The sequence below is a fragment of the Argiope bruennichi genome, chromosome 2 (assembly GCF_947563725.1).
Source record: "Argiope bruennichi chromosome 2, qqArgBrue1.1, whole genome shotgun sequence".
NCBI classification, from domain to species: domain Eukaryota; kingdom Metazoa; phylum Arthropoda; class Arachnida; order Araneae; family Araneidae; genus Argiope; species Argiope bruennichi.
In genome coordinates, this window is record NC_079152.1 from 105,382,228 (window position 1) to 105,407,391 (window position 25,164).

Genomic DNA, 25,164 nt, shown 5'->3' on the forward strand with positions numbered 1-25,164 from the left:
TAATTATATATAATAAATAATGATGTGCATAAGGTCATTAAAAATCAGTTTCTGAAACCAGTTTCATAAACGAAAATGAAAGCTCTTCCGATGCATTGTAGAAATAAAATACGAACGTGATTCAAAGAGAAATTATTTAACATCGAGCAGCTTCAAATTCAGATGAAATAAAAGCCTCTGTGATTTATTAGATTGAAAGCGTATCGTGCTAACCGATGTAATCACGTAGAAAGTGAACTAAACTAGAAAACAGGATAGTATTGATTGGGCATTGTAGTACAATTTAAACTCGATTCTTAGTGGACCTGAATGCAAAGGCTTTCTTTAACTTAAGAAACACGCAACAGTATGAGAACCTTCAAGAACTTCGCAATTCGTATTTTGCGAATCTCTTGTTCAGAATAGTAAAGACAAGATCGACAAAGACGCAAATGATCTTCACCATCAACATTACATCTGAAAGCAAAGAATTCATATCTAAGAGCAACAAATTAAATTAATTAACTTATGGATTCTCAAGGAAATAATTCTAATTTGCAAACACATCACATATGACATTTAGCCTTATTTCTATTCCTTTTTACGTTTCTCATTTATTTAACTTGACTTGTTACATATTTCGAAAAATGAAATTTTAGAATTAATGCTTCACTCTCTTCTTCGTTTGATAGAACCCACTACGCAGTTTTATTCTTAATGGAAATATTCTATTTCAATAATTTATTACCTTTAATTTGAATCAATCGGTTAATGTCTACTCAATTTTGAGCTCATATCAAAGACACCATCTGGTGGAGAATTTGTAGAAATGAAAAGGAATTAAAAACCCCATAATGGTTATAACAATGAAACATGAATTTATATATTTAAGAATAAAGCGCAAGAAATCATAAAAATAATGCAGTAATTTAACACTTTGGCTGCCTTGGAGCTCAGCGATGAACTGTGGACCTATATAAATTACATTGTAAGAAACTCATTGCGGCAATTAACACGTTATTTTTTTTTTCTATTACAGTAAAATATGATAATAATTTTTAGATTTCAAGAAAATTATGACTTCTTTAACATTTTTATTTATATCTCCCGGGTGCATCTCGAAATGAGGATCAGAAGCTTCCGGCATGGTGGTTGGTTCACGCCACGTTTGTGGATACACGAAAAGGTAGGTATGTGGTTCCTTCCATCGATGACACGAGATTTGTCTTTAGGGAAGGGTTGTGCCGTTGCCGATGATGACCCTTAGGACTCAACCACAGTTCCCGTCAGTGTTGCTGTTGCTGGTGTCCGGTCATTCAAGTTTTCCCGTGTTTCTTCCGGCTGGTCGAAGTAGTCAGATTGTGGTTAACATTTTTATTCAGTAAAGAAATACATTTCTTGCGAATTTAATAATGTTCTACAGTTGATTATGAGCATTGTCTTGTTGATTTTGAATAGATCTGATTACTGGCTTGCTGATATATTTATTTAATGCAACTTATTTTCCTGATTTCCATGTAATTTATTATTTATTATTATAGTTAATCGTGATTAATTAATCATCAACATTCAATAGAAAGTGAATTGTTGACTATTTAAAGTGTTTTTGTTTATTAAACTCATTTATTAGAGGTTTTTTGATTCCATGCACTTCTCAAGATTTTTTTCGCGATATCTTCTCAAAGTGAAAACCTTGATCCGCTTGCGTTGCCATAAAGTAAAGATTGAAAAATCTTGACAATCTCGATGAATAACTGGTACCCAATGGCCTCTTTTGCTTTTTCAACCGTATGAAATTTCGAAAAAAGTGCTTATTTTTTTATCTCCGATTTATTATGGACGTAACAATTTTCGATTAAAAATTTTAAAATATTGAGAATCTCGCAATACGGAAGTGGTTTAGAAACTTCAGAATATTAATTTTTACTATCCTTATTGCATTTATCTTCTTTTTATTTAGAATAATACGAATAGGCGTGCGTAATTACAGAATATAATATAAAGATTTTTTGCTGGAATGACATTTCAATCTGGTAAGTTTATTGTGAATCACTTAACACAAACGAATGCACCACACGAGCTAAAATACATATTTTGCAAAATTAGACATATCGAGGACGACGCAAATGTTCGCATTGAATCTTAATCATTGCATATCAGCTTTAAAAATAAATTAAAAAACTCATGATCAGTAAAAAAATTATTTAAAAGATTTCAAAAGCAAAGATAATTTTATTTAATTGATTGCTGTAAATGTCCCGAATAGACCGCCTTTTTATTTAGTCTCAAGTGAAGAATCTTTCTGAATAGTTAGTTCTAACGTCAGAGGTATACAATGAATAAAGCTAATCATATTCTTTCATACCGATTCTGCATACGAAAAAAAGAAAAAAAAGGCAATCACATGATTATATGGCCAATGTCTCTATCTCTAAAGAGTTATCTCTAATGTCAGAAGGAAAAAGTGAATAAAATTAATCATATTCTTTATGATTAGCTAATGGCTTCTGCATAGGAATAATAATTAATAACATGAGTATATACCAAAAAATTCAATCTTTCTCATTCGTTTATCCAATAAAAATATTTGAATAACCTTTCTCCATTTCATTCAGTTATAATTAATACCCATTGTGTTAAAACTAATAACTACAAATATGCAAATTTTACTTATATTACTAAGAATGCTACTAAATAGTTCATGTTTAGAATTATTTAAAACCTCAAAATAAAAGGAAACATTTTAAAATGGCTTCATCTGCTAAAAGGCATTTTAAAAATAAAAGAGTTTATAGTTTTGTAGAATGCATTTTAATGGCACATTTTCAGTTAATTTACAGAAAGATAACAAGATAAAATTGCTTGCCAATTTCTTTGAATCAAACATTATAAGGATATAAACGGGAAATAAAAACGAATAACAATTCAAATTAAATTGCAAAAATCGTAATTTGATTTGTCTTAAAGTTGCAAAATATTTTTAAAGGAAATCATCTTCACTTATTTTATGATTTTATCTATTATAATTGTAATAATCTTGATTCATTCAATTTAATAGATAAAGTGACTAGGCAAGGACAAAGAACGGTGGCGAATCCTAATATGCATTGCCAAATTGAAAATGTTTGCAAAAATATTAAATACGGGAGGTTTCGTTAGCAGTGACCCTCATGTCGGATCTAAAAAAATTGGTAAGCAATTTTATTTTGTTATTTTTTGTAAATTAACTGAAAAGTACTGTTAAAATACATTCTTCAAAAGTATGAACTCATTTCCTTTATTTTTAAAATGGATTTTAACGGAGGAAGCTGTATTAGAACATTTCCTTTTAGTTTGAGTCTTTAAACCATTCTAAGCTTGGACTATTTAATAACATTGGTAATAAGTGAAATCAAACGGGAGGTTTTATAAGCAATAGAGCGCATGAAGGAGGCGCTTTCTTTCAAGCAGATTTCTAAATTAAAAGCAAGTCAATATGGACTTGGATTTAGGGTACATTTTTATTTGGTACATTTTTATTTTCATCTTGTTGTTTCATAATATTGAGATAAACTCCTTCTCACAGGGTATGTGGCAGTAATAATTAATTAGCAGTGCGTAAGATTAATTTCAAACAGACCGAATAAGACTTCTGAATGGAAATTAATGTTATTAGTCATCTCAGAGAAACTGTTGATGTCAGTACAGAATCTCTCAATTCTATTCTGTTGTCAATAATACTAAAACCTCTTTTCAAAAATCACTTGATTTTAGAATATTGGGAAAATATTCATCATGAAAAAAAGAGTACAGCACCGTGTAGTTGAAGAGATAACCGTTGTATTTATATTTTAAAAAATTCTATAATAGATTTAGTATTATAAATCAATGTTTTTTTTAGAAATTTATCAGCTCATTCTGTCTCTATAAGACATATACCGCAATATATGATGTCGGAACAGAAAATATTTTCATTTCTTTACTCGTTCAACTAGAATTTTGCAATTCATGACAATTTTTTTTTCTTGTCTATTTAATGTGACAATAAAAAAAAATAAAAAAGATTCCATTATTTAAAAAAAAAGAATTCATTTTGTTTCTTATAATACAAATAAAATACCATTTTTTATATTTTCAAATTATATAACTTTGTTCATATTTCAAAGTAACTCAGCATTTTGTAAAATAATAATTGGTTTATAATGCCAAAAAAATAAGAAATGAAACAAATTATATAACTAACATTGATTCAAAGTTTGTGATTTATTTCAATTATGATATTCAGATTCTTCAGTGAACAATTTCTTACTTTTTCCAACAAACGTAAGGTAACATAATCATATTTCAATAGATTTTCCATAAGAATTTCATATATACAATGAATTACAAACTGTAGAATTTTATCTAATGAAATGAAGTAGAAAAATTAGGATCTCAGTGGAATTGAATATGTAAAAAAAATCATTCACATGTGTTTAGAGATTTCAGTATTCATTTTTTTCAAATTAACTTTTTATGGAAATTATAATTGATTTTGCTTAATTTTCTTCATACAAATTTGTATTCCATTTTCAAAAAAAAAGCACCTTAAATCAATATCATATGTATAAATTCGAATTAAAAATACAATAGTGTTCTGGTTCAGTTGTAACTTTTATACATACGACTGTTTTAATTATGCATATAATTTCACGGTTTTGCTAGAATTTATAAAAAAAGCAACTTAAAAGGTATTTTAATTTTTTATGTGCCGTTCAATACATTTTCTTTTCAATAACTTTTTTAATCATCATCCGCTTGTAGCTTAATTTCTATGTGGTGTAGGATAAAAAAATAGTTGAAAGTAATTTTTATTCTAACCGTTAAAAGCAGAATTTCTAAGCACCATTTTTATTTATTTTATTGCAGGGATTTTTTTAATTTATTCATAATAGAAAATAGGGGAGAAAAATGTTCATAAGAAAAGGCTGTAGTGATAATTGATTAATAATAAAGCGAAAAACATTTGCAATTCTTTCAGTGAAAAACTTCCTTTAAAATGTGCTATCTGACTGAGTCATTAAAAATTTGCTTTTTTTTCTTACAAATATTTTATGAATGAGCTTAGTGCTACATTGACTTAGTAGACTACAGTTACCTATATAATAGACTATACCTTCAAAAGAATTCGACGCACTTAAGAGAATTTAATTAATTTTTCTATCATTTTTTTTCCCTTCTTTTCTTTTCCTTCTTCTTATATGTAGTTATGATCTAAAAAAAATGGAATAATTTTGAGGAGCTAGGCTCGATTTAATTAATAAAATAAAATGATCCAAAATTCTTTCAAATTCTTATAGCAAAAATAAAAGGCAATTGTCATACAAGATTGCTTAAATTTTTAACAGAAAATTTAAATGTTTTAGCTTCTATATCACAATTGAAGAAACTGTTTAGTGTATTAGACCATATTATATTCCTTCAACAGATATTATTACAGTGATTTTATAGAATGTTGATATTTTTTTCTGAACTCTCAAAAGCTTTTACAATTAACAAATATAAAAATATGTATAAGAAATGAAAATAGCATGTTCAGCAGAGTTGAAATCAAATTTCTTTGAGGGAATTAATATATGTTATAATAATATTAATATATGTTATAATAACATGTTGTTTGAGTAAAAGATAACTAAGATCATTCTATCAAAATTAACTTAAATTTATACAAAGTAATTTGGGGATAATTTTTAGTTTCAAACGCTTAAAATTATCAACAACTGTGATTTCTATATACCCACAATGATTTTCCAATCTGAAAATCATGCGTTCTGATTCCATTTAACAGAAATTTAAAATTGGCCATTTTTTAAAATTTATGTTGGATGAAATTTATGTTTAACACATTGGATGCGAGAAATATTGGTGTGCGTTTGCGTTCTTTTGTAGTTCTTTAATTGGTGCAGTGGTATTTTTACCATTCTGAGAGAAAAAATTTAAATGACAGATTTGTCTTTCGACATTTTTATGGAATATTCAAGAATTGGATTTTTGGATTTACACAAGGAGTTCTAAATGTCCATCAATATTCTAACCATATATCCATGATATACTGCTTTCCGAATATCCAATAATATAATTAAATATATTAATAAAATTCTCCTTTTTTTTCTTAAACCTGTTATTTCACACATTGCGTAGAGGCAAAATTTCTATTTCGAAAATCATATCTTATTGGTTTAGCTGTATAATCTTTTGGCAATTTATTTTATTGCAAATTTATTTAATAAATCTCAAGCGTCAAAGAGTCATTTTCTGTATTTCGCTTTTCATATATCTCTGAATTGGAGAGGTTTATTTCTATAATCCTATACAGTATATGAATGATTCTCACAATTGGCAAGTTTTGAACCAAAGATAAATGCTATTTTAGAGAATTTTCCTTTCACACTGAATAAAAAAAATAATATTTATTTGGCAGGAAATAGGACACGTTTTCATGCGCATTTATTTCAGCATGCATATATAGATAGACATGATATCCATAAATGAATATCTCAACTTTGAAGGGCTCTCTAAAATAAACAAAACAAAGTGTAACCTTGTTATCACCGGTTAAAAAATGATAGTTTGGAAGTTTAAATTCAACGTTATAAGGTTTAATGGGAGTTCTCTTCCAAATCACGAAGGATATAAGAGGCACGATAATTCATCCCCCATTTTAGTGCGATGATTTAAATGGATGCAGATACGCGAGGCTTATATTCGTCAACATCAGCTGTTAGTGGACATACACATACTTTCTGTTTGATGTAGACATCGGAAAAAAAGATTATTGTCACGCATGCATATCGGCAGTTTTGCTCCCACCAGACAGTGATGGATATTGAACACTTTTAAATGTTCTGAATTAAAACTTTCTAAATGTAAATTTTAATTTTTGATTTCCAATGAACAATAAGTGTGTACTTGGTTTGGTTTCTTAAAATATCCCTGGAAAATTGGAAAATCTAATTATGAATTCCCCAATATAATAAGAAAAACATGCGAGTAAGAAAATGTCATCCGTTATTAGTTATAACACAAATGACAGTTTGGTTATTTTAAATTCATTGAAAACTAAATCATTTCATTTTATTACCGAACGTAGAACTACCTCCTACCGTTGACGAGACATGCTTCCTATGGGAGAGGTTGTACCGCCTTTGGGACTCAGCCGTAGTGATTAATGCTGTAGTGGCGGTCCGGTCATTCGTTTTTTTCCGTGTTCTAATTTTTAAGGCTGGTCAGAGTAACAGGTTTACGATTACCGGTATGAAGGATAATTCAAAATGTATGACTGAATATTGATATAATCTCTTTTCCAGCATTATTTTTCTTCTTTTTTTTAATAAAATATTCATTTTAATTCGAAATTTAAATATTATAGGCAATAGTTATAAAATTATGTTCAGGGAAATTTTGTGAATTCAATTTTAATTTTAAGAAATGCAACTTTTTCCATTGAAAATATTTAAAACCTGGCGAAGAACAATTTACATGAAGTAACTGAATTTCTTCTATTTCATTGAATAGTTATCGGCAGTAAAAAAAAAGACGCATTCAGTTAATTAAATTAAATACCCCCTCACTTCCCTTTACTTTTCACTTAAAAATGTTCGTCCATGGGTAAGCTAAGTTCTAATTTCTACTATTTGATTGCATTCCTTCTAAAAGTAAACATAACTAAGCTTAAAATGTTTTTCAATACTTTATTAAGTTTTAATTAAAATGCTCTACAATATTCTTGTTAAAGACTTTATTCCCTTAAATGTTAACAATAATTACAAATTTATCTATCTATTCGACTTGTCAAAATTCTCCTAATAATGACACGAAATTTAAGCTTTGCCCGTAATGCACTGAAATAAGAAACGATTGTTGAAAGTCGGGTGACAATAAAGTAATATCCAAGGGAATTTTATATTCAATATAATATTAATTAGGTTAAATAAATACAGTACTTTCTTCGCTTTACAATACTATCATATAGTAAGAAAAGAATAAAATATATATGTTCCTAAAAGGCATGCTTGAAAAAAATCACCACATTTATTTTTTCACATTTCTCAGTTTCAGAAAAATATATTCTTTCAGTGAATTTTAGAAGCTTTCACATATTTGATACTTTGAGAGCAACATAAGATTCTATAATGCTTCTTTTATAAACCTATAATGGATTTTTGCTTCGCTTCACATCTAAAATTCTTTGGTATTTATGAATGTTGGTAACCCTGATAAAGACTTTTGGAAAAAGAATTTATACGTGGAATTCACAAAAAAAAAAAAAAAAAAAAAATCATACATTTTTTTTTTTAAATTTTCCATATATTAAAAAAAATTATTCTTTCAAAAATATCTGGCTTTTATGCCTGTATTATTTATGGTTTCACATGCAAAATATGTTGATATCAAGTGTTCGAAAATAAGTTTCCCTGGTATTTTGATAAAGATATATTCTATTTTTCCGAAACTTTTAAGTATCTTATTTGTAGCTAGTCCATGGACAAAAAACTCGTCAGGAATATTTTTGTGTTAGGAAACTTCGATAAAGCAAGAATTTGATTTTACTTTCAGCTGATACGAAATATATTTGGATTACTTTTATTTTTTCACAAGTATATTCACTAGAATTGATGTGATGTTATAGATCGAATAAAAGTAATATTTGCTGCCTTGTAAAATGTTATTCAGCGTTTCCACTGATCTCCTTCATTTAATGATAAAAATTATTTCTGATTGTAATTAAAGTGATTAGTTAATGACATTAGACAATCCCATAAAAACAATTTAGGCACATCAATTCTTTACTTTCTTGTATACGTAGTATAGAGGAAGTATAATAATAGTCAAACAATTCAAACTCGATATTTTGACAGATCTTTACGTTTTACACATTTGTCTGTCTGTGGCAAAGGTATCTGAAAAACGCTTCGACAGTTGAAATTTGGTATATCCATCTATCAAATTTAGAATAAGTCATGTTGTTAGAATTTAAGTTAAAACGAATATTACAAAGCAAAGAAAGAAATATAATATTCAGTATACAGACAAAATATCTATATTGCAGACATCTGTCAAGTTTTGAACCAAATCCAACAAAGGTTTGGTTGTCTGTCAGTCTGTACTTTCAGGAACATGTAAAAGCTATTATTCAAAAACGCAATGACTTAAATATATATCAAATTTGGCGAGGGATTTTGTAATAGCATGTGTAGTCCTCTGTCAAATCTTTGTTTCAATTGGTTGGGTATTATTAATGCATGTCAGGAATTAATTCCCAACAACTTGCCAGAGATGACACGATAGGTTGAGTAAAAATGCGAAATACACGTCAAAAGTAAATATTTCCTGATTATTGTACGCCATTGTCATACAAGTTGTTCTCTGACATGACACGTTTATTTGAGAGTATGCGAGAAAGTTTCGCGAAGGCCACTCCCGATGGTTAGTATAAGCTATTATCATTAAAATGGTGATTTTAGTTTTTATATATGATGATCGGCAGCAAAATAAAATTGGACACGAGAAGATATTTAAAACAAATATCGTCTTGGCAAAGTCTATCATCAATACATCTCTCCGTGCCTCGGAGAGGCATTAGTATTCCATTGTTGATGGTGCAATGATAACAGACACAACATCGAGAAATTTCTATAACTTTTTCTCTCACATTCTTTTGGCACTGAATTTTGAATTTCAGGCTCTCTCGTAATCGTGCAATGTAATAAAAGTTTTTTTGATTCTAATTCATTTAATTTTTTTTGATTATTTTTGTAAATTTGAGTACCCTTGTAATCTGGCAGTACAAAAAATATTTTCTTGCACTTATTGCCACTTTTATTGTTCTTCAAACATTTCATAAGCAATGGAACATGGTTTTAGATGTCATGTTTTCAGATAATTTTTCTTTCACTTAACTCCTAAAATCATCTCTTTCCTTTTTTTAACCCTTTTTAAATATGTATATACAAGATGAATCAAAATGTCTTAGAAAAACTTAAAAGTCAGGCATATAAGAAAAAATAAGATTTGAATACAAGATGTAGTGAAAGGTTAAGGTGCTACTACACATAAGAGTGAATAGAATAACCACAATTGGTTACGCCGACCTGCCATTAAGGCAGATAGATTAATCTAACCGATCGGATCGTCCTGACAGCATCACTAGCGAAAACTAAGGTTTAGTCCTAAAGGCCCTCACCGGCCACGGCACAACTCTTCCTGTGGGAAGCACGACCCATCATCGGTAGAAGGTAGCTAACCACCACTATTTCTTTACCTCCCCTTTTGGCGAGAACCAACCACCATGCTGGAAGTTTCTCATCCCCATATTTAACGTCTCCAAGGTGAGAGTGGAGTGAATTAAATAAAAAAAATAACAGTACTTAAGATAAAGTATACAACAGAGATTTAGAAAAAAACGAATTCACAAACTGCATACAAATAAAAAAAACTTTGAATACAATAACTACAATGAAATGCAGAAATCACAGCTAAAAAATCGAAAAAATATCATAATATTGCTTTAGATTTAGTACTGAATTCCATTTTGATAATTTAAAGCCCTATAAAATGATCTTGCATGAAAAGTAATGAAAGAATAGTCATTGATAAATCTTACGCAGCCATTTTTTGAGTCGAATGGATTTATTTTCATCACTTCTCCAGGTATACACTGGTTGTGGCTTTCCCGTTGCATGGCATTCCAATCGCACTCTGTGCCCTTCATCCACGATTAAAGTTGTCACAGGTTCTATGTCCACAATTGAAGGAGGAACTGAAACGATAAGAAATAATTAATCCAATTTTGATTAGTTATGGTTGCTACTAAAAAAGACTTAACATAGGGAAAACAGTGTGCGTGAAATAAAAAATAAGAGGGTAAATTTATCACTTTGTAACTATGTAAACATATGTTATGAAGTGATATCAAATATTGTTCTAAAATTATTCAGCTATTACTATTTTAAAATAATATACTAAATTGGAAATTCTTTCAATGATGTATGTTTAGGTAAAAATGATTTTATTTATCTATTAACAAGCTAGCTAATTTAATAAATTTTATTTTATTAGATTATGTTGCTTTTTATTAACAACATTATATATTCTCATTAGCATTATTCTCATTATGTACATAAGAAAGAAAATGTATATAAAAATGCAAGGTGACAGTTTGCATGTTATCCTATAATCGTTATGAAAAAACAATTTCTTCAGTAAATGATTCAAATCAATGCTCAAAATTTGTCCAATAATGAAAACGATATAAAATTGAAACATGTTTGAAAATGCAAGAAACCTCTTACTTTTGAAGTGACATAGATTAAGTTTTTAATGATAAATCACATAATTAATTTATTGTATTATTGAGTATATAGCTTCTGTCAAGGTTGAAAAAAATTAGTATATCTTAAAACCTAATATTTTTTTTTTCAAATAATTAAACAGCAGTTATCGATAATTGTATAGCAAAGCCGATCGCTACACGCATATGCTTAGTTTTAAACATGTGCCAGCGAGATGAGAGAAGAAAATAAACAATTCCATTTTTATGCCGGTGCTATTTAGCTGAGAAAATGAGAGCCGCTTATTAATTTATTCGTTATACTATGGATGATTCCTTTTACTTTCAAATGTGAAGATGAATATTGCGAATTTATCCGACTAATAATGTACCAAAATTCTGATAACCACTATTATTTCTTCTAAATTGCAGCACTTTCGATGCAATAACCATTTTTGATTAATTTTACGGATTTTTATTGTCAAAGTTTATTGCAGAGTATTTAACAAAAATGGTACTTTAATTATTAGATATATATAGCAAAAAAATATAAATAAATATTGGGATAAATAGAAATAAATATTTTTAACTTTATTGTAGTATTCCATTTCAGTTATTTTCGCCACCACCACCACTTTCTTTTTTTGGGGGGGGGGATTTCTTAAAACATATACAAAATTTAATTGACCTACAGAAATTATTTTTTAATTTAGGCAGTTGTTATGCTTTGACTACGGATTTTAATTAAATCTAATTGAATTCTTAAGTCAAAAAATTTTATTATTATATAAAATGGATTTTTTTGTTTGCTTTTATAAATGAGTTTTTATTAATGATAATTAAAAATAATAATAATTCATATAAAAGACACATTTATTAATTTATTCAACTCATAAATGCAGCATTGATAAAGCATGCTGTTTTTAAAACTAATTCATTTATTTTTGCGTATATATAATGATACTTCGGACAAACTGACACCGAATTGCTATTTAAAGTATCAGAACACGTTCAGAACATTTTTTTAAGAAAGACATGGAACTTTAAACTTTAACCAGGTTTCTGGGTTTAAGACTATTCAAAATTAGTAATAGGATATCAATATTTGAAATAAACATTAAAATATTTTAGAAATTGGCATTTAATAGCATAAATTTAAGCAAATTCTTTAAAAACATCAAATTGGCTACGCCAAAAACTATTACTCTCATCCTAACAAAACGTATACCAAAATAAACTACATAGTCTTCTCTAGGGAATGAACTACAATCATATGCTTATAATAAAAAATTTTAAAAACAGTCGAAGAATTTATCATGAAATTTTTAGTAAATTTATGGCGTTATTGTTCAAACAATAGGCTGTAAATTAAAAGATATTCTCGCCATCTAAATTATTTTAGTTCATTTCCTATAAAATAGTATAAAGGCAAAGTCCACCAAATTTCATAATAATATAATAATTATATTTTCAGTTATTTGATTTGAAGTGGGCAAAAAATAAGAAAAAATCAATTTTGAGAAAAATGCTTTTAAAGTCTGCACTAACATGTTTTAATAATAAATTATGCGTGTACGTACTTAAAATTCACCACATTTATAAGATATGCCTTCTTCCTCCTCAGTATTAAATAATTTCCCTTTTTTAATCATTTTATTTTTTTCTGGCAATTTTTGTGTTTGGCAGTGAATGCAGCCTAGATTCGTATATTCTGTTTTTGTCGAGCTCAGCAAAAACTCTAACTGCATTTGCACTATTATACACTCCAATAACCTTAAGAACATTCAGTTATCCTGTAACACCTTCGTTAAAATGTATTACAGACATAAATGCCCCTATTCTGAGGGTTTGGAGCTTAACAGACATCTTTAGGTACAAATTTCCACAAAAACCGTTAAAACTCTCTTTGGCCTTCTTCATTTTGCAGTGCAAAAAATGTTCCGTATTTAAAACTAAATTTGTGTTTATACAAATTTTTAACATTTTTTTGGCCCTTTAAATCGGTACTTCCGGTTATTTAAATGTCCACTTCCGGTTACCGATCATTACGAAAATATTAATATCTTGACTTCTAATTAGCGTAGAAATAAAAGCAAACCTGTTTTGGATGGATAGCCGAAAGACTGGTCTATCCAGTAAAATAATTATTAAAAAATGTAATTTTTAGCGAAAATCGACCTTTTCAACTTGTTCGGATACATTAAGCACAGAAATCTCATAATGCCAGTTAAAGTTAAACAGTCTATCTATTCATTTTCTATGTAGATTATGAACACAATAATTCAAAATTTACTTTTTAATTCTTTAAATGACCATAATATTTTTATGTGATTTTTAAAAGAATGAAGAAACTATTTTACTGTGAAATATTCAAAGATATGTCAGCATGGGATTTTATTTTACTAGCTCGTAATTTCTTCTCTTCCATTCATATTTATTTGACACAAATCTCTTATACCGCTTCTGATAGAAAACGATATTTTCTTATAATTTACATTCTTTCCCCATTTTTATACTTTCTAGCGGTTCTCCACATATATTACCTCTTTTGATTAGTAGAGGTATTAAAAATGATAAATTGAAGTTTTTATTCTAAAAGACAGTTCAATAACATGCCATAAATGAAATATGACTTTCTCGTTAAATTGTTCATTGGATTTATTAAAATATATGACCTTTTTTTTTTTTTTTTTTTTTTTGTTTTTTTTTGTTCTCTATGTATAAACTCCTTGTGTGCCAACAAGTATACCACAAGGCTTACAGATGTAAGTCAGTACGCAATTGAGAGTAAAATAAATTTCAAATATAAGGTCGCAGGCACAAATGCAAAAAAAGAAGAAAGAAAAATAGGGGAAAACAAGTAGATACACAAACAAAAACAAAAATGAAACAAAATTGCTCACATAGTAACAGAAACATACAGTAAATGCTATAAAACAATTGAAGAAGCATGATCAATTAAAATATTCAAAATACAAATACAAAAGTATATATGCAAATATAAGTAGGCAAACACACTGAAGTAAAGTTTAAATCACACGGGGAAAAATACTATTAATATATGTACAAAAGGAAATGAAAGATGCTTTACACTGTACAAAGGCAGATAAATGAGGAGGCCAAGCTATATTGTTCTTTCGAAGGCAGTTTCTCAGTTTACGTCTTTCCGGAATAAACTTGGTGCATTCAAATATCAAATGCTTGACATCCTGGACTGCACCACTGTAGCACGAACACCTATCAGTCGGCGACAAATTGGATCGTTTTAAATATGCTTTAAAGTTTCCATGCCCAGTCAGAAACTGGATAAGCTTAAAATTTGACTCAAAGTAGTGAGCTTTTAGGCGTCTCTGTATGGATGGAATAAATTCCTTAGTGAGCTGTGCATTAGTCGATGCTTGATATAAAGTATTCCATTCAGATATAACTTTATCTTTAAAGACATTCTTTAAATAAGATTTCGGAATGCTCATAGGAATGGAATGAACAAGTTTTGTCGCTTCTTTGGCAAGCCAGTCGGCGCGTTCATTGCCATAGATTCCAGTATGACCTCTAACAAAAGAAAAGGAAACTTGCACACCTCTGCCTTGAAGAAAACTCAGGTTAGATTGTGTTTTAACAATTATTTGGTTTAGGGAATCGATGTTATTTAAGGCATGTAAAGATGAAAGGGAGTCGCTGCAAATTAAGAACTTTGATGAAAGGTTTTCATTGTCACAAATCCAAGAAACTGCTTGGGCTATGCAAAGCAATTCAGCCTGAAAAACACTGCATTCATCTCTTATTCTGAATTGATGAGTTTCAATTTCTATGTAATCTTGGAAAACAACAAATGCAAGCCCAACCTTATTGTTAATTTTACTACCATCTGTAAAACAGACAACGGGAAAGTTGTCTTCAATATTATTATGATAACTAATTACATTAAGAGGAAATCTTTCAGCAGGATGGAGAAGTTCAGAAATTTGAAGGAAATCATCTAGACTCTTATGGGCCAGGTTCTTCTTTGCGTTCTTGAATTCATTACTATGATTAATAAAGATGTCAATAGGTGGAAAGCCGGAGATAGAAAATACAGCTTCATAAGATATCGTTCGATACCCAGAAATAACTCGTAGCAGTATTCTCCTTTGAATTTTCCTCAAGAGCCGACAATTTATTTTTTTCTTTAGAGCAGTACCCCTGACTCGAGAACCGTAACAAATAAATGGTACAATACCCTGTTTGTAGATGAGGGATGAGACATTAGATTTGAGACCAAAACTATTTCTAGCAACTCTACTAAGACCAAACAGAATTTTTTCACATTTATTTGAAAGATGTAAAATATGTTGCTTCCAAGAGAATTTACTATCAAGGACAATTCCAAGATATTTTAATTCCTTCACATAGCAAAGAGGAATTCCATTAAGGGTGAGGTTACTATTACGAACGTGGTTCTCTCTCCTCTCCAAGACCATTACTTTTGACTTGATGGCATTGAACTCTAATTTATGGTTCTTTGCCCAGTCCGATACAAAATCAAGAGTAATCGGTGCTTGTCCGCTTGTATCGTGAAATGATTTTCCCTGAAAACAAAGAAGCAAGTCATCTGCAAAAGCAATCGTTTCACAAGAAGAGAAAGCTGCGATTTTTTCCGATAAATCATTTATAATAATATTCCAGAGAAAAGGCCCAGAAACAGATCCCTGAGGACACCCTCTTTTTAAAACCCTCTCCTTTAAGGAATGACCTAAGGACAAGCTTGCAGTTCTATCCTTCAAGAAGTCAGAAATGACGGCAAATAAATTGTCAGGGATGTTTGCTCCTTTTAATAGATGCATAATAGCAGGCCACCAAGCATTATCAAAAGCACCTTTAATATCTAAGAAAACCAGGATTGTATGAAGGTTTTTCTTTTTTCCTTTTAAAACAAATTTATTAAGGTTTAACAAAGCATCTTCAGTGCACTTTTGAGGCATAAAACCAAACTGATTTTTATTGAAATAATTATCTTTGTGCAAACGCCAAGCTAGTCTGTTAATAATAAGTCGTTCAAAACATTTACCGAAAGTTGACAGTAAACTGATACACCTTAGGTTCTCTAAATGCGGGATACAGACATCGTTATTTTTGGGAATCAGAATAACTCTAGCTTTCTTCCAACAGCGTGGGAAAATCTTGAGACGAAGACATGAATTAAAAACTTTTAAGAAAAGATCGGGGTGCATTTCGTGTAATTTCTTGATAACTTCGTTAGGTATAGAGTCCGGACCAGGATACTTTTTTAATTTCAATTTACTTACAACAGAATCAATTTCGTGGATGGTAAAAGGTGGATCATTCGCTACGTTAGTATTTAAAAGAGAGTCGTGTCGTATTTTCTTATGACAATCATCATCATCATTCTCATTATCCTCAGGAAAGGAATGAGAAAGAACAGCATTTATTGTCTCTTCAAAAGAATTAGTTACGGTTCCACATGGAAGAGCTATTCCACTGAGTTCAACTCTTTTCTGAAATTTCTGTTTTATTCCAAAGGTATAAATTTTTTTCCACACATTAGTTTCATTAATTTCATCTAAAAATTTCTTACATGAGCTTATTTTGGCATCCAAAAGTTTTAAATTATATTTATTCCTTAATTCTTGGTATTTATTCTTATAAATTTCTTTCAAAGTGACATGTTTACATTTCTGAAATCTCCGTCTTGCAGCATTAACATGTTTTCTCATGCAATCGATTTCTGTTGTGCACCAGGGAACACTGTGCAATTTTTTCTTTTTAATCGGAATGGACATTTTACAATACTTTTGGATAATGGAAATGAGCTCATCTGTGAGATCATGCAGAATTTCTGGATCTTGGCAAGAATCAATGAGATCACCGATACTTGGCAGCAAATATTTCGATTTGCTGTAAAAGAGCTTCCAATTCGCCATTTTAAGATGGAAAGTGCAATTGTCGCCTTCTTTTGATGGAGGATGTGGATTCAGTATTACTTGAAACTCAATTGATTTGTGGTCAGATAGAGAATCATAAGTAGGCAAATGCCAACAAGAAACATCTTCCAGTAAATCCGTTCCAACAACAGTTACATCAATGTAACTAGGTCCTTGTGATCCACAAAATGTAGGACCGCAATCTTCATTGATGACAAAGAGATTATGAGCACTGATAAATTATGTGCCTTTGATTCCTCTAGAGTCGGAAAGGGGACTGAACCATGTTTCAGATTTACTATTAGCATCCACAGACCAGAACAGCTTGTTTATGGGAACGTTGGAGAAGAGTTGGTTTATTTTTTAAGTCAGAATCAATATTCTTGGAGGGTTCGAAGTAGTACGAAACAAATAGATAAGAAATTCTGTTAATATTGAAATGCACTGTCACCATATTATAATCTAGATAATTTATATCCAGCAAAGCTGAAATATTTCTATTTCGGACTATAATAGCTGCTTTAATTAGGTCAGAGTTTTAACAGGAGAAAACTCTATATGACGAAGGAAATCCCGGAAGAGTCCCTTTATACGAATGAGGTTCTTGAACCAACGCGATATCAATATTCCGAGATTCCATATTCAAAATAAGCTGCTGTGTAGCACACTTTGATTTATGCAGGTTGAGCTGAATAACACGCAAATGTGTTTTTGAGAGAAAGCTATTCATACTGAGTCTGGGATACAGTAAGTTTCTCCATAAATTGATGGCATTTGCAGCAGTTAGAAAAGGGTTTATGATTCACATCCACTTTTTTATTTGAGACTTAATATATGACCATTGAAATAATTACTCCACGTTATAAAGTTTATTTTAAACTGCAACATAATTTTAAAGTATCCGACTAGATTCTAAAAGTATTTTTGTCCTCAAAGTTTTGGGTCTTTTTCAAGATCTAAAAATAACATGATGATGTGTTCTAAAAGACATCAACTTTGTAGATTCAAAAAAAGTCTTCGTTTTAAATCTGGTGAAGTTAGAACAATGATACATCAATTTCAGTGATAAATAATAATAATAATAAAAACTGGAAGAAAGGATATTTTAAACTGGAAGTAAATGATTTATTTTATTTTTACCACAAAATACTCGGAAAAATAATATTTGAATTGTTTCTTTTATTCTCTATTTATCCAACCACAGTTTGCATATTTTAGGCAGTTCTGTTAGAAGTAGTGCTTGCTTCTAGTATATTTCTATAGATTAAGTAGTGCTTGCTTCTAGTATATTTCTATAGATTAACAAATAGGTACATTTTTTAAAATATATTTTCTAAAGAATGAATCTTCCAATTTGATTGGTTCCCAGGAAATATGATAAATAGCTCGAAAGAAATTTAATAAAATTGTATTAAATTTGGTATCCAAGTATCAAAAACATTTGAGAATGTAATAAATAGATCGCATATTTTAAGATAACTCTAATTAGTCACGTTTTACAAAACACTCTCAGTTCAAAACATAGAAAAATTGTGATAAAATTTATTAATAACAATTTCAAATATTCATAAAATATTTAATTACTAAAATAATTTTTCTTATCTTACATTCAGTTACGTTCTAGGTTAAAATTTCATTAATTAATCAGGTTTTTTTACACAATTATGATCACACACACAGAGACACACTCACATATGTATATATATAAACTGTGGTGCTTTAATTAGAACAAAATTTATGATCATTAAAAATTCATGACAAAAGAATCCTCTTTACTGAAGAAACGTACATTTAATTTAATAAATTTTTGTGATATATGAACGCAACTTTTCTTTAATAATTAAAAAATTAGAATAATAATTAACTCATAATAATTGATAAAAAGGATATATATATATATATGTATATATATATATATCCAAGTATATAAATAAGTGTGTGGGTGAGTGCTAATATTCAAAATATATTTAAAAAATAACACATGAAAGCTTAAACTCCGCTTCATTTATTTCATTTATTAAGACAAAAAAATTACGAAGTTTGTTACACGTTGTTTCTTTTAATCTAAATTGTTAACAGTGTCGTTAGAAATATAAGCAAGTGAAATATTTTTAATTGTTCAAATCTATTATTTTACGTTATGCTATTCGCATTTAGAGAACAGTTGATTCGACAGGAATATTGATTTATATGTCAGAAAACACAGCATAATTCACAACACATTATACCAAACATATTATTTCATATCCATGATTCTGTTTAATTTTCTATTATTAAAACCGAGTTACTTTACTTATTTTGCTTAAATTCTGTTAATTGTGGATGACCTTTTATAGCTTTGAATAATGAATAGAACTTTGAATAATGAACTTTTCTAATGAAAATTATGCCATAACATCAGCACTATTAAAAACATAACGATCCGTTTCATCATTCTCCCTTTTTTATCATCATGCTAACTACACACTTATTATATAGTCTTTCTTTTTTAGCTTCAACAATGGAAAAAAATCATTAGTTTAAATATTTGTTGAAACAATGAAAAACAATTGAATTTCAGATCAACAATATATTCTTAGAAATTTTATAAAAATATTTTTTAGAAATTAAAATTCTAGAAACATTTGCATAAATAATAAATTACTATTATATAAAAGCAATTTTTCTTAAATTTTGAAAAGTTAAAAATTTTTTTATACTGCAATATTTTCGGAATATATCGTAGAAAAACGCCAAAATTCCGTTCAATGTTTGTAGTTAATTATAATTATCATTAAATTTTTTAAAAGATTGCTCCGAGTTTCATATTGCCACTCTCCAAATCATGTATATGCCAAATTTCGTAGTTGTAGGTCAAATGGTCAGGCTTGTAAAGCGTCAACACTCATTATTTTATTTATTTATCTTTATTATTACTAGCATTATTTTTATTAATATTAAATATAATACAATTTATATATTTATTGTTTAAATGGCAAGTCTCGTAAGTCAGTTTGTAAGTACTACAAACTCATTTAAACTGGTCTTCGAAATAATTATTGATTGATTTATATTTATGACATTTTTCGGAAAAGCGTTTGAAAAATATTCATTAATGAAAAAGAATAAAAATATTCAGAGATTATTAAAGTCCTATTCACAGGATTTCAAGCTTTATTTCCAAAAACACATTGCACAATGTTAAAAAACTGTTCAAACTTTTTTCAATCACTTTTTTAAGTCTAAAAAGAGATACTTCATCAATTTCATTGTCTGTAAAAAACAATTTTTCACTCTTGAAGGTGAAATTATATTATTTTGAGATAAATGATTTGTCTCATCTATAAAAAGAGAAGAATTTTTTTTCAACCTCTCAAAAAATTCTTAACAGGAAAAAGGCGGTGTAAAACCGTCCACCTTTTCTAATTTTGAGCTTGATTTTGTTCAAACATGGAAGAAAAATTTCTTTTTTAAAAAATAATTTAAAAGTTAGATCGTCACATTGAGAATTTGATAGATATCTGTGAATGAAATAATATAACACCTTTGCTTCCAAAAATAATTATGATTTTTTTTTTCAAATTTAAGGGTTAAAGCTAAAACTTCATAATTCATTCCAAAATTGTCAAAAAGAATCTAATTAAGTAAAATAGTATTATTACTTTATTTTATTTTTACGTTTGGAATCTTTTTGGTTTTTGCAAAAAACAAAATTTATTTGCTATTCCATTAAAATGGTTAAAATCTGAGGCAATATAAAAATTTCTAAAACCTGCTCTCATTTAAAATTGGTCAAAACACTATTCTACATAGTAATGCAAGACATAAATCTTATTTAACATTAAAGAACACTCTGGAAATAAACACATTTAAAAACATTTAACTTTTTTCGTAAACCAGAGTTAAGAAAACAACGTGTTGCAATAATTATTAGTATTGATTTTTCTCTTATTAATTATAATAGTGAAGAAGTTTTAAGAAAAGATTATTATTTGAAATAAAAATAAACGTTATAATATGACTAAAAACGTAGATCTAATTGCCTACATGATGGCTGCAATTAAATTGGTAATGCTCAGAGACACATAACTCCGTTTCTACTAAATATATCCGTATGAAAAATCACATATTTGTGACTTAGACCATGGGACTTAGGTATCAATTGAGAAAAATTAGTAATAGAAAAAATAGTTGCAATAGGTGGCGTTGTGCCGAAATATATAAAAGAGAACAGTTTGAAAGAATAACCGAATATTCTATTAATTTACACATCTGTGGGCTCTGCGTGCAAATCTTGTCAGTCAACAATATACTCATAGTGCATCGTTACGTCATCAGCATGCACACGCAACGTTTTAATAGAAATGAAAGAGTTATTTTGGACTATTATGATTTTAAAATCCCTTCATTAGTTACACGTCTTTGATAAACTCTATCTTTGGTATGATCCAGAAGTCGCAAGGGTTCATATTTGGCGGCCATCGCGTTTGATACAGATTTGGTATATGTCTTGTCATATGGTAGTTTCATCGTCTTGCATTTACACTTAGGATGGGGTGGGGGCAAACAGCTTCTTTGCCTTTACGCGCAGACAACATAATCTTCCAGGAGTATATCAGTCACTGGTGACTATACATCTAACGAATACGTTCACTGCGACTTTCTCAAAGAAATATGATATAACGATGAAATTCGCAGTGACTTCACATCATACCGTGACAAATGGGGAATGTAGCGGCTGTTGTTGCACGGCATGAAGATTGGTAGAATCCTATATGCAATATTTCTGTGTGCTTACGTTTGTCCAAAAGATATGAGATGGCCGTTATTGATCCAATTGCACCCTCGGCAGAAACTAAGGCAAAATCAAGGTGTATAGACTTGCTGTTTCAATTGTTGCAAAATATGCATCTTGTAAAAGAAGAGCTTCAGAACCTTGCACAAAATCATGCACATCCACGGCGTGTCCAATGCTCATGCTATTGCGTAGCCACTTTCAGTAGCATTTGAAAAACTTGCAAATGTTTCAGCTCTTGCAACAAAAACTTCTTCCACAGTTACCAGCTCCGTTACACGTCGTCCTTTTACAAATACAACATTCAGATTCATTTCTGCAAATTTACGCATCTTGTCTTTAACTAAATTTATGGTTATAAGTTCTTTCCTCAGATTTTTCATCCGCCGTAATCACGGAATGGTGCTGAAGCATTGCTCACATTCTGATAAGAGAGTTTTTAAGAACAATGCGCAATGCATCAGTAGCATGATTTCTTCGAACCATATGTATCGTTTTTTCAACGAATTTATGTCTACTCATTAGTATATAGTTTTAAGCAGTACAGCGCTATCAATTGGCAAAATTTCTAACTATTTTTTCTGACGGAAATTAGGTCCCATTATTTAAGTTACAAATATATGAGGTCCCATTCGGATTTGTTCAGTAAAAATGGAACTATTAATCTCTGGGCACGATCAGTTTAATTTTAACCATTCTGTATAATGTTCTTTAAAAAAAGTTCAAAGAAGCACTCTACTTGAATTATTTTTAATGCTTTAATATATATATATATATATATATATATATATATATATATATATATATAAGATAATTGGAATCAATTCAGAAAGGCGATACGCATTGAATTCGAATGACATATCAATGTTGTGTTATTAAATATGCTTCAATTTCAATAATTTACCAATATTTCTAATTAAATATTATTAAGTAATTTTTTTAAAATTATTTTTGTAAAATTTTACCATATTTTGTAAATTAACAATTTTATAAAAGTTGGCGAAATTTATCTATAGATAAAATGCAGTTTTATAAATATATCCTGAATAATAAATTTGAAAATATTAATATATTTGCAATATGTCAAATGAAAGTCTAAATTTAATTGAAATTTTAAAAGGTTAAATATATGCTTAGATAAACAAAGGTGAATTGTTTTAAAATGCATTGTAAACAGATTTAAATATCTCATTTCTTTACAAGTGATGTTTGAATGAATATTAAATCGGAAATTTTACTCATCGCTGTTTCAGCATTATAAATACGTAGTATTTTTTTATAAATAGCTTTATATGCATATTGTCATTCGTTTCTTCTCATTTTAAAATTATTCCTAAACTATTCTTATCTCAGATGAATAGCTCAGATTTTATTAAACCTACGAATATTTTCTTGAAACTCTTAATTAAATTTTCGAAAATTTGCAACAAAAAAAAATCTTTCTGCCAATTCTTATTATATATAAAATATGATAATATTTTAAGATTAATCATAAGGACGAATCTGTAAATTTAATTTTAACTAGTATGCCCACAATAATATTTAATAAAAAATTTCCAATGAAGAAATAGAGAGATAATTATTTAAAAAAAATGTTGCGTTGAAAATTAAATTAAGATTAATTTGCATAACAAAGCTTAACTTAAATTTACATAACATAACATATATTTTCAGACTTACTGAGACTCATTGCCAGATTGAAAAGGTAAACAAATCGGGAGTTCCTGAATTTTAAATAAGATTCAGAAACTCATTTATATTATTTAAAACAATTAAGATACACGATTCTTCGGAATGTCCGACTGAAGCAAAAGGTTTTCTATTCAGAAAAGTTGAGTTTACGTTTTTACTGGATTACATGTAAAAATAAATTTGAGAAATTTATGCTTGACTGAATAATTCTGCATTCGTATTCAATTGCCTTTGGTTACCACATTTTAAAAATAATACTCTAAAGCATATTTCTTTATAACTTACATAGCTCGTATTTCTGAAAACTCATTTCGTTTTTCCCACATAAACAGCGTACTTTGAAAAAAAATTGAGAAAATTATAATAAAATCATTCCGACAAATTTAATGGTCGTACTAATAAAGAGAACTGAAAATAAACTTTTCATTTTTTGTTTGATAACCATTAATGTAAAATTTCTCGTGTTATTCATGATTCATATATATATATTTAAACTTCTCGCAAAATTCAAATTTTATGACTTTAAAATAATGCAGCTTTTCCCTTTTTTTATCACATCATTCATTTCTCCTTATCTATCATGTTCGCACAAATAACAATATTCTTTGTTTATTTTTTCTCAAAAATATTAATTATTTTTGAAAGAAAGAATTTTATAGTGCAAACACTTGAAAAAAATAATTCTATCCATGTTTTACATATTATTGAACTCATATTTTTAAAAAATAGTTTGTAGCGTGTCTTCCCCGTGACCTGGGCGTCCTGGGTTCGAGTCCCGGTTCATGCATGGTTGTTCTTCCTGTTCTATCTGTGAGATGTGTGAATGTGCCCCCCTGTAAAAAGGGGTTGTGCAAGCGAATGTGATGCGTGAGTAGCTAAGACGTACTCTTGGCCCTAGTTGGCGCTACTAAAACAAGAGACGCTCCCTTGCCTTAAAATCACTGACTTCGTCAGCGAGCTTGTCCATGGCAAGTGCCATTAGAAACAACAACAACAAAAAAAATAGTTTGTAATATTTAGTAACGTAATAGTTTTTAGTTCTCCGTTATGAGTGTTATTCATTCGGTACACAAACACTTTCATCAAATATTATCTTGAATGTCTTGTTTCTTTTCCTTTTTTTTCTAAATCATTCAAAATTGATTTGGAAAATGAAAATTTCCAAATGAATACTTAATGAGTGGGCCAGTCGTAGGTATTTCCACGTCTCATATCAGTTTTTTCTAAATATCTCCTCCTGCATCTATCTTCCCCTTAACAAATTCTAAGAACATAAATTATTTTCTTTCTCCTTAACACCTTGAAAAGTTTTAACAATTGAATCTCTGTTTTCTAAAATTATTGATATCATATTTGCTAAAATGTCATAATTTTATATCACGCTTTCCTTTTTGACCCATATTCGAAGGCATCTATTACACTGAACTTTAATTTCATAGTTAACGACCTGTAATTAAGAAATCCTAGATGATATTCATATACAAGAAATTATTATAACGTATGACTCATAG

At 29.0% G+C, this 25,164-nt stretch overlaps 1 protein-coding gene across 1 annotated transcript in view; it reads right to left on the reverse strand.

Annotated features, from left to right (window-relative positions):
* The window catches only part of LOC129962067 (uncharacterized), a 367,795-nt gene that overhangs the window by 38,479 nt on the left and 304,152 nt on the right, over window positions 1-25,164 (reverse strand). Inside the window, exon 8 of the mRNA XM_056075776.1 lies at window positions 10,601-10,756. Coding sequence (XP_055931751.1) covers window positions 10,601-10,756 — 156 coding nt within the window. The remainder of the gene's footprint in view (window positions 1-10,600; window positions 10,757-25,164) is intronic.